This window comes from Odocoileus virginianus, chromosome 4 (assembly GCF_023699985.2).
Source record: "Odocoileus virginianus isolate 20LAN1187 ecotype Illinois chromosome 4, Ovbor_1.2, whole genome shotgun sequence".
Taxonomy (NCBI): domain Eukaryota; kingdom Metazoa; phylum Chordata; class Mammalia; order Artiodactyla; family Cervidae; genus Odocoileus; species Odocoileus virginianus.
The window spans coordinates 7357996-7371988 of record NC_069677.1 but is presented as its reverse complement, the minus strand read 5'-3'; the positions used below and the strand labels follow the sequence as shown (position 1 = coordinate 7371988).

Below are 13993 nucleotides of genomic sequence, written 5' to 3'. Positions count from 1 at the left end.
TCTCTATTACTGTGTGGTTTAACTAGCCAGTATACAGTATACCTGCCCCATGCCTCATTTTATTTATTTTTTTTCCATTTATTTTTATTCATTGGAGGCTAATTACATTACAGTATTGTAGTGGTTTTTGCCATACATTGACATGAGTCAGCCATGGATTTACATGTGTTCCCCATCCTGATCCCTCCTCCCACCTCCTTCTCCATCCCATCCCTCTGAGTCTTCCCAGTGCACCAGCCCTGAGCACCCATCTCATGCATCCAACCTGGGCTGGTGATCTGTTTCACCCTTGATAGTATACTTGTTTCAATGCTGTTCTTTCTGAACATCCCACCCTTGCCTTCTCCCACAGAGTCTAAAAGTCTGTTCTGTACATCTGTGTCTCTTTTTCTGTTTTGCATATAGGGTTATTGTTACCATCTTTTTAAATTCCATATATATGCGTTAGTATACTGCATTGGTCTTTATCTTTCTGGCTCCCTTCACTCTGTATAATGGGCTCCAATTTCATCCATCTCATTAGTTCTTTTTAATGGCTGAGTAATATTCCATAGAGTATGTGTACCACAGCTTCCTTATCCATTCGTCTGCTGATGGGCATCGAGGTTGCTTCCATGTCCTGGCTATTATAAATAGTTCTGTGATGAACATTGTGGTACACGTGTCTCTTTCAGATCTGGTTTCCTCGGTGTGTGTGCCCAGAAGTGGGATTGCTGGGTCAATATGCCCATGCCTCATTTTAAAAAAATCCTTATTGACTGTGTCCTGGTCCAGGCCTTGGATTCTTATAGGTTTCCAGCTGCTCATGCTACTTTGATTCTCATTTTCCCAGTTTCCACCTTCTCCATACCCATTTTTGATAGGGTTGTTTAGTTAAAACTTGGCAGACCGTCATTCTGATTTTTAGGTAATATCCATTCCCTCTGATCTTCATTTATTCAGCAAGTATTTTTTGAATACCTACTGTGTGCTGGACGCTATTCTAGGTGAAGATAGAGCAGAGGACAAAACAAACAAAAATCTTTCCCTTTGTGGAGCTTAGTCTTCATGGGGCAGAAGTCAACAATAAAAAGTAAACTCTGGCTAGAGAGTGATAAGTATCCTTGGGAAAATGATGAAGGTTGATGGGAACTGGGGGTAGAGGAATGGGTTACAATTTGGAATGGGAGAACTAGGGAAAGCTACTCTAAAAGTCACACTAGAGCAAAAATTTGAAGGATTTGAATAGAGTGAGCTGTGTGTATATCTGAGGAAGAACATCCAGACTGAAAGACTGATCAGTTCATAGGCCCTGAATGCCAGAGCCTGCCAAATGTGTTCAACAAACAGCAGGAAGCTCTTGTCTCCAGAGAGGAGTGAGCAGAGGGAAGTAAGGAAGTGTGTGTGTAGGACCTTGTAGACCATTTATCTGTAAAGAATAAATCTTAATGAAGTGGAGTAGAAGAGATACAACCTACTTTATATTTTATTGATGTTGGATTGTATAGGGCTGGAGTTGGAAGCAGGGAGACCGTTTAGGAGGATATTGCAGTAATCCAGATGAGAGTTCAGAGTAGCTCAGACCAGGGTTGTAACAGTAAAGGTGGTAAGTAGTGGTTGGGATCCTGGATAAATTTTACAGATAGAACCATTAGATTCTTTTCATATGGGAATGTATGTATATGTTTGGGAGAAAGCAGAGAGTGGAGAAGAAATGATGATTTTAAGGTTTTTAGCCTGAACAGTGTCAAGTACATATTGGATATACTAGCATGGAGAATATATCCTTAAAGGCAGAGGTCCAGGAGACATATGAATTTGGAAGTCATCAGTATTTAGTAATACCGAGCCGTTCGACTGGATGAGTGGGCTTACTCAAAGAACAGAGATCTGAGGACTGAGCCTTAGAATCCTCTGTTCCTTAAGAGATAAAGAATAGAAGAAATAGAGAGCCAGAGAACTGTCCTTAAGATAGGATGAAAGCCAAAAGAGCATCGTGTTCTAAAATCCAACTGAAGCAAGTATTTCAAAGAAGGGAACATGATCGATTATTTCAGATCATTGCTAAGTCAGGTATAAGAGAGGGGGAAGATGATGTCTGAAAATTGGCATTGAATACAGCAACAAGGAGATTATTGACCTTGATGAATAATTCTGAGGGAATAATGGTGGTGAAATTCTATTGGAGTAAGTTTTAGAAGGAGAAGAGCCAGGTATTGGAGAAAGTCAATTTAGACCCCTTTTCTGAAGAATTTTATTGTTAAAAGGTGCCAGAAAATAGGATGGTGGTGATCAGTGCGATTAGAGAGAAAGTTTTTTTTTTAATGATAAGAGAAATAATAGCACGTAATGCTCTCACAAAAAGAGAATAATTGACAGAAAAAAAATTACTAAAGCAATGAGTATGAATAGGAAGAGCAGAGTAGTTTGTTTACATGCCGCAGAGTTTGGCTTAGAAAGGGGCTTGGTCAGCTTATCTCTAGTTAGAGTAGTGAAGGAAAAGTATATGGGGACAGAAGCTGGAAAATGGGTACATGTAGTGGTGCAAGCAAGGTTATAAGCTGAAGATGAGGGTGAAAAAAGAGTTATAAAAACAGGGAGCAGGGCTTTGCTGTTGTTTACCGAGTCGTTTGTTAGAAAGTAAGGGTAATGCTGGACCATGGGTTTTAAGCTAGGTATGGAGGAAAGAGAGGAGAACATGAAAGACTGGGGAAAAGTGTAAAGGTAGTAGGGTAAATGGCATGTAACTGTTTCCTGAGATCTGTTGTGTTCTTTGACCCCCCACATCTTGAATGTAGTTTTCTGTCTTCCTGAAATGCCCTCTCATACTGAATTTAGATGATATGTCTTATATCTGCACCCTTCCTTCCTTCCTTCCTCTGCAGTGACTGCTGACATAATAAATGCTGAAAATTGAAATTCTCCACTTTAGTTTGTTAGATAAGATGACTTCAAACTGGGAAGATTGTAAAGTTTTGCCTGCAGATTTTCCCACTCGGTAGCCAGTTCTGGACTTGAACACAGGGTTCTCAGCTTTGTGTTCTGCTTCAGTTTGCTTATCTGATATTCACATGAACATGGTGAAGGTAGCACTCTGTTCTTCTTTCCTCCTTGGTACTTAGTTGGAATTCCCTTCTTTCTTTCCACTGATCTTGGATTGGTGTCTTTATGCTGCTGTGAATAGATGTTTAAACATAAGACTTGTAGTATTCTTGTGAGTATGATAACTTAGTGCCTTATAAGTTATTCTTTTGTTTTTGTTCAGTTAATTGTAGAAGACAAGTGGTTATTTTACTAATTATAGGCTATAAATGACTATAAAATCTTTTTGTAAGGTTAAAGAAATTTTGAAGTCCAGCTTTTCACGTTATAGTTGAAGAAATGGAAGCATATACAGATTAAATGACTTGCATGCATCAGTTAACAATGCCCATCTCTTAGATCCCAGTTCAGTACTTACTCTACTACTGTGACACCTTTCCTGATAGGATATGAGGTGAGGGCCATGATTCTCAAACTAGAAAATACTAAATTTTATGACAGGTGATACCCTCTAAAATTGTATAACCAAAATAATAGTTTAAATGTAATTAGAAATTGTACCAGTATTGAAATGACTGTTTTTGCCATGAAATTGTTAGTTTAAAAAAAATGTGGTAGATTTGTTTTTGCTATTATGGTTATATTCTGAATTTATTTTTTATAATTAAAATTGAACACATGAATCTTTGCTTTAAAAATCCAAATAAGTGAATGTATAGAGAATTTACTCTAATTTGAATATTTAAAGACTAGTTCCTAATTTTGTTTTTTTGGTTTGTTTTTAATAAACTCTTTCAGAAAGATGAGGTCTATCTTAATCTGGTGCTGGACTATGTTCCGGAAACAGTCTACAGAGTTGCCAGACACTATAGTCGAGCCAAACAGACGCTCCCTGTGATCTATGTCAAGGTATGTAAAAATGGAGCAGTTTCCCATTTTAGAAGGTATTTATTATGAGCAAAGGAGAGTGCTGGGTATGTTTTAAGTATATTATTGCATCATACTGAGGAGAGAAAGCTGCAAAGTAGATATTTCTACTACTTTGTTTCATTATATTTGTGTACAGTTTTAAAATGTGAAGCCTTGACCTTTTAAACTTTCATGACTCAGGTACTAAAAATACTTGTCATCTTTCTGACAAATGAATTTTTTCACAAATAATTATGGATTTTAATTTAGGTACCCATAGCACCTTTTTATTTAATTTCTTAAATCCCTTGTTGTGCAGAGCAAGCATATCATATAAAATTATAAAAAATATGGTTATAAATATTAATAAATTGAATGTTTTATTGCCATTTATAGATATAGTGTGTCTTTAGCAGAAGTTTAAACTTTTGGTCATTTTAAATATGCAGAGACTTTGTTCATGTATTATTTAATTTGGGGAACCTGATACCAATGTTAATCTTATTTATTTGCTGTAACTCATGTTAATAGTGCTTACGCTTAGTCATGTCTGACTCTTTCTGACCCCATGGACTGTAGCCCACCAGGCTGCTCTGTCCATGGAATTTTTCAGGCAAGAATACTGGAGTGGGTTGCCATTTCCTCCTCTAGGGGAACTTCCCATCCAGGGATCAAACCTGTGTCTCCAGGGTCTCCTGCATTGGCAGGTGGATTCTTTTACCACTGAGCCACCTGGGAAACCTACAACCCATGTTAGAGTGGCTGGTAATTGATCGAGCATAATTATGAAGTTGTTGCCAGGAGAAATGTCAATATATATATAACTTATATGCCGAGTCGATAATGCAAAATGCTGGGCTGGATGAAGTACAAGCTGAAATCAAGATTGCAGGGAGAAATATCAATATCCTCAGATATGCAGATGACACCACCCTTATGGCAGAAAGCAAAGAAGAACTAAAGAGACTCTTGATGAAAGTGAAAGAGGAGAGTGAAAAAGTTGGCTGAAAAGTCAACATTCAGAAAACTGAGATCATGGCATCTGGTCCCATCACTTCATGGCAAATAGATGGGGACACAGTGGAAACAGTGACAGACTTTATTTTGGGGGGGCTCCAAAATCACTACAGATGGTGACTGCAGCCTTGAAATTAAAGACGCTTACTCCTTGGAAGGAAAGTTATGACCATCCTAGACAGCATATTAGAAAGCAGAGACATCACTTTGCCAACAAAGGTCCATCTAGTCAAGGCTATGGTTTTTCCAGTAGTCATGTATGGATGTGAGAGTTGGACTGTGAAGAAAGCTGAGCACCGAAGAATTGATGTTTTTGAGCTGTGGTGTTGGAGAAGACTCTTGAGAGTCCCTTGGACTGCAAGGAGATCCAGCCAATCCATCCTAAAGCAGATCAGTCCTGGGTGTTCATTGGAAGGACTGATGTTGAAGCAAACTGAAACTCCAATACTTTGGCCACCTGATGCGAAGAGCTGACTCATTTGAAAAGACCCTGATGCTGGGAAAGATTGAAGGCAGGAGGAAAAGGGGATGACAGAGGATGAGATGGTTGGATGGCATCACTGACTCAATGGACATGAGTTTGAGTAAAGTCCAGTAGTTGGTGATGGACAGGGAGGCCTGGCATGCTGCAGTCCATGGGGTCGCAAAGAGTCAGACACAACTGAGCAACTGAACTGAACTGAATTATGAAGTTGGAGTAGATTATTAGAAACAGATTATTATTTGTTTAACTATGACATTGTGAAAATTAACTAGGAGTTTTAAGCTTAAACCCTGGAGAAGGGAAAGCCTACCCACTCCAGTATTCTGGCCTGGAGAATTCCGTGGACTGTATAGTCCATAGGGTCACAAAGAGTCGGACACGACTGAGTGACTTTCACTAAGTTTAAAAGTTCAGATATCTTAAGTACAGTTTTTTGCATTTTGCCTTTTATATAAATAACTCTAGAAAATAAAATGGCATTGACTGTAAATGTGTTTGAGTATCAAAAGTTTTACTCAATAGTTACAATTTTAAGCTTTATAGTAATAAAATGGATTTTGCTGATGAGATTTCTATAGTATTGTTAGTATGTTCCTCTTTCCTAAGTGTTTCATGTAAATTGGTGATGAGATATATTTTTGTAGGAGTCAAAACACTACATTTATAAATGATACTTTATGTCAATGCTTTATCTTACCTTTAACTGTCTTTTTGTAGTTTTGCACCAAGACACTGGTATCTTTGATTTGAATCATTTCAAAAGTTCTTTTCATGGTATATAACTTTGGGTTAGAAGTAAGAAGGTGAGTAGTCAGAAAAATTTATAAGTGAACCAGAACACCAACCTTGAAAAATAGACAGTTTAAGATACACTCATGTTCTTTACACAAGACCCCCTTTTCACCAGTCAAGAGTCTATTTCTTTCTTTGACACAGACCCAGTTTTTCAGTGTATCTTGTTTTGTAATAAAATTGAATTTCTTTTCTTTGACTAATGTCAGTTGTCATCTCAAATATGCTTTTAAATGGCATTTTGAAGTCTACTGAATTCTGAATGATATTAACAGAAGAGTGGTGATGCTATTAATAGATTTACTGATGTCTTGAATAGATCATTGATTATAGATTTTCTCAGTTCACACATGAGTTTTCCCAGACCTCTGTATCAATAACCTCTGGGCCTGACAAAGGATGATGAATTGGGGGGAAAAAAAACCAAACAGAACACTAACTTATGGTCTGATTGTTACTTAGTAGTCATACGATTTGGAATATCCCTCTGAGTTTTTAAATTTGTGCTTAGGAAAAAAAAACAGTCTTGTGGTTAGTAAAATGAAAAATTACAAAAGCAAATTGTAAAATTTCCTTTTTTAAGTTGTTAAAAGATGTTATACATAGATGTTACAAATATAACATTGGTTAACTAAACTATAATTAGCTAGTTGATAGAGAAATGCCATGAAGCTTGCTAAAGAAAGATTGAGAGCTAACAATCCCCAGCATTTCACTTGTTCTTTTTTGGAAATCTATTACTATGTTTCCTGCTTAAGGATTCTGAGTTGTTTGGGATAGAAAGTAAGTATTCAATTAATGTTTACTCTTTATTCCAGTTGTATATGTATCAGCTGTTCCGAAGTTTAGCCTATATCCATTCCTTTGGAATCTGCCATCGGGATATTAAACCACAGAACCTCTTGTTGGATCCTGATACAGCTGTCTTGAAACTCTGTGACTTTGGAAGGTAAACTAGCTCTCTTTTTCCTTCCTTCTCTAATCTTCAACCCCACCCTTCTACCCTATCTGTTCTTTCAGTTACCTTTCGTTACACTTATTCAGGGAGTATCAACTAGTGCAGTTTCTTGTGAGGGTAGTTTTGGTAAATTCTCTCAGAATTATAAGTGTGTATAGTCTTTCCACTCAGCAGTTTTAACGCCTAGAAATTGTTCCCATTTATTATGTGTATACATTCCTTTTTCAGTAAGAACTATTTTTTTAAAAAAATATTATTATACCTTACTGTGTATTATGTTAACTGTGTATTGAGTTAGTCTCAATTTAGAGATGAGGTCAAAGGCTTAGTAGCTGTGTTTTTTTCCTTTTCCTCTACAATTTAGTTTATTTCTCTCTTCTCTATTGCAGGTTACAGTTTTCTTTCTGTCTTCTTAAATGCATAGCTTGGAAAAACATATAATGTAATAAGAATTCATCTTTTTCATCTTTATAGTTGAGCATTTTGTGCCTCTCTGATCTGACCTTTCAACATGAAATCAAGCCTGTATCCACATGTAACTCAGGCAGTTAAACTTTCACTTCCTCTCTAGTGTAATCACCCAGAGTACTCTCTCTTCTTGTAATCCCTAAGACATCATATGTCTTGAATACTCTCCAGTTTTTTTCATCCTCGCAAATGCTTGCTTTCCATTTCAGCTGCTTATAGATATTGACCCACACCTGCTAATATTGGTATTCCTTCTTCTTTGTAACACTTTTCATATCAACCCACAGATTAAATTTTGGTTTTAATATAGTATATATTTTCCACAGGTTGTCTCTTGGGAAAAAGTCTTTAAAAAAAAAAAAAAGCACATCTGTTTTGTCATGAGTTAATTCTTAGTCTCACAAAAATGTTCTTTTAGATCATCTCCTTTTTACAGTTTTCTAATTTCAGACATCTATCACAGGATCCAACTCATTTTGCAGGACTCTTAACTGTTCCTTCAACTGTAAAAAATGGGTAAAGGATTTTAAATCAAAAACTCTTATTTGGTGCTTGAAACAAGCATCTGTAGGATCAAATGCCCAAATCAGATGAATTTTATTGTTATGGGATGTCTTTCCCCTGCTTGAGAGTGACTGACTGGTGTAGACTGTAAAAATATTTTTGAGATACCAAGTTAGGAGTTTCTGTTCTCACCATAGTTTTAGAACAGTGTTGCTATGGGAGTTTTATTGGGATATAAAAATCACTTTGTTTTAATATGTTTGGGATAGGGATTTCACTTCTGTCATAAGAATAGTTCACTTTTAATGGCTTTCATAACAGAGCTACTGTTTTGTTTTTAAAAACGTCTAGTTTGAGCAAGTAAAGTTTGGGATACACTTTGAAGGCAGCTCCATCAAGTAGTGAAAGAAATCTATAGGCTGTGGTATTTCTAATATTACCTTTATCTTATAGTGAATTTTATGACAATGTAATTATGGAATCTGTCTTGTTAATTTAATAAATCCTTTATAAGGTAGAAACTTTTATCAGTTGTGCTATGAAAGTGTCTTAATTTTCATACAGCCTAAAACAGGGACTAGTATTTATTAATTTATGAAATGGTTGCTGTATGTCGATAAACTGTCTCCCACCTTCAAAACTTGTGATGAAGAAAGATCAGGTTATGGTCAGCGTTATCAGAGAACAGAAATAAATGGAAGAAAAGACAGCCCAAACTGAAACCTTTGTGACTATTTTCGTCTGCCTCTACTCTGATTTTCTTGTACCTTTACCTTAAAAGATTTTTTTTACCTTTTTTGTTACTTTATTTTTTACTATTTTGATTTTGTTGTTTGTATTTAATTCCTGAGTTTATGTTTCCTATTATTGTAAGTCAAAATGGTTAGCTTCTATAGCAGTTTATTTCAGTGTGTCTTCAAGTTATTTTGAGACATTTCAAAAGAAACTAATTTTAATTTAATATTTAAAATACATGCCACAAAGTATTTGGAAAGGAAAGTTGAATTAGAGAGTATGTGATTTGTTAATGATTTGCAACAGTGGAATTAGAATTCATAGGCTGTGAATTATCTCTGCCCTACAGGAAAGGATAGCAGATGTTAAGACATCTAATAAATTGACCAAATGGTGGAAAAAATAAAGTAGGTTGGGTCTGCAAGCCATGGGATACTCACTCTGAATCAGAAGTCAAATTTTAATAGAGTGGCCAATTTCTTACCCATTTAAAAAACATGTTGGGTAAGCAGTATTCATTCGTATAATCAATTACAGTGCTTTTTGGTGAGGGGAGGTACCTCTTATATTTCTGCCCTTCTTTCTTTGTATTTTAGAGTGAAATTCAGGGGAAGATAGCAGAAGAAATTCAACATTTGTCATTTTTTGATTTTTTAAAAACTTTTTCTTCAGGTGACAGTTGGCAAATGCATTCTTTAAAAGTTACTATTTTTTTTCAGAGTGATATGTTAAAATTATGTTTCTTTTGTTAGAGATAGTTATGGCTCATATTTTCTTTTTTTATATATTGCATGATTGGAATTCTGGGACCCTTAGATTAAATATTGTATTGCAAATGATAGCAGTTAAGGTTCTTTTATGGTTTAGATATAATTTAAATAATTTCTGCTTATGATTTTTTTTTATTAGTGCAAAGCAGCTGGTCCGTGGAGAACCCAATGTTTCGTATATCTGTTCTCGGTACTATAGGGCACCAGAGTTGATCTTTGGAGCCACTGATTATACCTCTAGTATAGGTAAGTACTGTATCTAAATATAGTAGCTTGTAATTATGCATTGTATCTTGTTTTTAGTAATTTAGTAGTACTAATCTATACTTAAATATAAAGATAAATATGCCTTGAAATATGTTTCTTCTTAAAGATTTATATATAAAAATGTATAGAATTTAAAATATATTTACTATTCTACTTTTAGGTTTCTTAGATTATGAGAGAATAATAAAGCTACTCTTCTGTGATTGTATGATTTCTTGAAGATTACAGTTATTTTAAACTTAAAATTTTAAATAAATTCTAAGTATACCTTTTCTTCACTTAAAAAATTCCCCTGAAATAGTTCTCTCTGAGCTTGATCACCAGTTGGAGAATTTTTATCCATTAAGTTTATGATTAAAGTGATAGGATTACCATATTACTGACACTCATACTGTGCTGACTCAATTGATTATTTAATTTTAAATCAGCTTTAAAAAATTTACTAACTTGTTCATTAGTAGTTTGAATAAACTCACTGGTTCTGCAGCAGTTGTCACAGATCTTTAAGGACAGAAGGCATTGAGTAGACAGCTTGCTTCATTCTTTGTTGACCACCTCTTCTGCCTTGTTTAGCCCACTAGCAGGAGTGAACGTACAGAGTTGGAACAGTTGGATGTGAATAGGAAGCTAAGAAAGTAACAATCTTAGGCATGCAGCTAGTTTATTTTATTGTTATATGTTGTTTTTGAAGAGAATTCCTTAGTCCAAAAACAAACAAAAGCATATAAAGACCAAACAAAAAACAAAACCCCACAATAACATAAAGTCAAGGAAAAATCAGAACTTGGACAATTTGTCTTTTATACAAGTTGAAATTCTCTAATATGAACAAAGACCTCTACACAGTTTATTACTAATACTAGCCTTTTTTTTTTTGCCAAAGGGCAAAATGCCAAGGAACATTTTTATTTGTGCAAAGAGGCCAGCAGTTTTATCCACCATTTCTTTTGCACCCTCAGTGCAAATGTCAGCATAGTGAAAACATATAACATCTGAGGGTTCTTATGAAAATAACTTCGCCCTCAGGACCTCTGAAAAGGTCCGGGAGGCTCAGGGCTCTGCAGATCATACTTTGAGACCTGCTGCACTGGATAGAGTATAATAGAGTGAGTGAGTGAGTATGTGTGTGTCCTACTCCACTGGATAGAATATGTGAGAGAGAGAGAGAGTGTGTGTGTTTATAATGCTCAGAGTTTCATCATGGCTATGTTACATGGCCTCTTCTATTCAGGATCAAATGAGAAATAGTGAAAGGGATATTTTGGTTAGAGTAGACCTGAATTTGAATTCCAGGTTTATTACTACTTATCTAAACTGTAAAAAAGATTAGTAACAGTTTTGCTTACCTTTCTGAGTGGCCATGAGTATTAAATAAAATTTTAGTGAAAGTACTGTAGAAAAAGTGGTATTCTTTTTGTGGTATGTGTTAACTTGACTCTTCCCAAAGAGCAAATTTCAGCCCTTAATCTTTGGACAGTCTTTGGATTTTCTAGATGCTTTATATTTCATTCACATATATGAAATTAATCATCTGCATACCAGGAATGAGATTCATACTGGGGTGAGTTCTGCCAGCCTCACCTAAAATAAATGTGGTTTGCTTCTTTCTAAAAAGTGATGATAATATCATCTGACATATTAAGGCATATTTATATAAACCTTTGACCCTCTTAAGAGTTTATTACTTCTGTAAATGTCCATGTGCTTAGCAGTTCTTTGGGAATCTTCTCACAAAATAAGGGCCAGTGTAGTATGTTTTCTCTATTAGGAATCCGTTTTTTGGATGTTATGAGTACCTGCTTTCCAGCAGTCTCCTTCACATTTACTTGTCTAAAGTAAAGTAAATCTCCTAAAACCAGATTCTGACTTTCTAGATTTAGGATTCCCCATACTCTATTGATGCAGCTGAGGCCGTTGAACCCTCTCAAGCCTAGATTTGGCCTCCCTGTTTAGATATAGGATACTTGCTTCTTAAGACTCTGGAAGATTTGTAAACAAAAAGATATTTAAAAGTATACTAATACAAATACATTTTAGAAGCATTTTTTAACAATGATGTTAGAAGAGTAGCTGGGCAAAATCAACTTGAATTTCTTAAATGAATTTTGTGTCATTATTTGCTCGGCCAGTAAAAAGTAGTTAATTGGAGCAAGGATTTCCAATTCTTTTTTTTTTTTAATATTGGAGGATAGCTGATTTACAATATTGTATTAGCTTCCAATTCTTCTGATAGTGCATCTTACAGCGTTAAAATGATTAAATTATTTGTTGTCACACATGCCATTAGTCATTTTTCTCCTTCCCTACTGATAGGTGGAAAGCCCAGTGACAATTTATGTTCATCTCTCTAAAGCCATTGTTTGTTGGTTCATACAAAACCCAGGAATCCAGAAAATTAGCGCTTTTTTTTTTTTTGCAGTAGGTCTTAAGTAGTGGGCTCTAAATAAAGTGCCCATAAAATGTATTTTTCCATTTGGTAATACTTTTAAGAGATAAAGGGGATGCTTTCATTATTATCACAGGAAGTCATCTAGACCAGGACTGACTGTTGTGGGTAAGCCAGGATATATGCTTTATTTTTTCCTTTTGTAAATTTATTTATAAATCTTTAAAATTTATTTAAGCTTTCTGTCAAAATGAGGTTTCTTACTTGACTCAAAAGTGAATTATATTTTGTAATTTGTAAAATACAATGTATTCTTCTGTCTTTGCATTTCAAATATTCATATATTTAAGCACATTTTCTGTCAGTTATATTACAAGACAAAAGTTAGCCATTTAAAATATTAAAATTTTCTTTTTCTGAAATTTACACTTGGCTTATTCTCCTGTGTATAGGAGATTGAACCCTTCTTGTTACTCTCTATAAGCACCTGCTAATGTGCAGAGATTGTATTACTTGACTTATTTTTAAGTATAATAAGTAAATAATCATGCTCTATGCTTTCATACTATAATCTCTGTCTTGGTTGTTGAAGACTTGAACATCTGATACTGGATAATTAATGTAGATATTACATATAATAAAGATATTACCCTTAATTAGAATATTCTTATCGCCCTGTTTCATGTTTAGTAAGTTTAACACAGTTTTAAAATCTATAAGGATTATTTGTGACTTTTCCCCTGTTTTGGGTTATACAATCTTTACCTTATGGTATTCATTCTGATCAAAGTAAAATTAGAAAATGTATCAGTTTTTAACACAACATAAGCTACAAAGTGTAATATTAATAAGCTCTTATTTTCTTTTCTCTTCAGATGTATGGTCTGCAGGCTGTGTGTTGGCTGAGCTGTTGCTAGGACAGCCAATATTTCCAGGAGACAGTGGTGTGGATCAATTGGTAGAAATAATCAAGGTGAGAAACTGTGTCTGTTTTCTGGTTTTGTTCACTATGTGCTCTGCTCGTAATACTCTGCTGAGCACTTAGGAGATGCTTGTATTTAGTCAGTATTTAAATATTTATAAAATGAAAAAATGAGTGTGTATGACTAGACCACTTGATAGAAGCAGAATTTTTACGTATGGGTTTAATATAATTTTATTTATTAGGTCTGTCAAAACCTTTGTTAACAACATCATAGAAAGTATTATTATCTTGGATATTGGATATTATCTCTTGAGAATAGAAGCACTAAGATTTTAAAGCTTTTAATATTGATCTCTTAAATAAGTTCTCAAACCTCCCCCATTAGAAATATCTAGGGTCTCTATATTCAGACCACTAGATGGTTGATTATAAGCTTAGTTTGTCTTCTGAAGCAACACCTACCTTCTATTGGGTTTTAGTCTTGATTTTCCAAATGTTTCATAGAAGTGGAAAATTGAAAATCTCCTTAACGGTTTTGTTCATCCCAATTCTCCATCCAATGAGAGAACCTACTTAGTTACATTCCTGGGAGATGGTTTTTCAGTGTTTTCTTGAATACTTCAAGCATCATATCGCTACTTTGGAATGCATCCTGTTCTATATCTGGACAGCTTGAATTTAGTTTTTATTGGGCTGAGCAAGCCTCAGAGTTTTTGTTTTTATGTATTTATTTTTTTATTGTTTAAAAAGTTTATTT

At 34.9% G+C, this 13993-nt stretch overlaps 1 protein-coding gene across 7 annotated transcripts in view; it reads left to right on the top strand.

Moving 5' to 3' along the window:
* Positions 1–13993, top strand: part of GSK3B (glycogen synthase kinase 3 beta) — a 275257-nt gene that overhangs the window by 194384 nt on the left and 66880 nt on the right. For all 7 annotated transcript variants that reach the window (XM_020901778.2, XM_020901774.2, XM_070466019.1 and 4 more), the window contains 4 exons: positions 3820–3930; positions 7042–7172; positions 9798–9904; positions 13187–13284. In XM_020901778.2, the coding sequence (XP_020757437.1) occupies positions 3820–3930; positions 7042–7172; positions 9798–9904; positions 13187–13284 (447 nt within the window). The remainder of the gene's footprint in view (positions 1–3819; positions 3931–7041; positions 7173–9797; positions 9905–13186; positions 13285–13993) is intronic.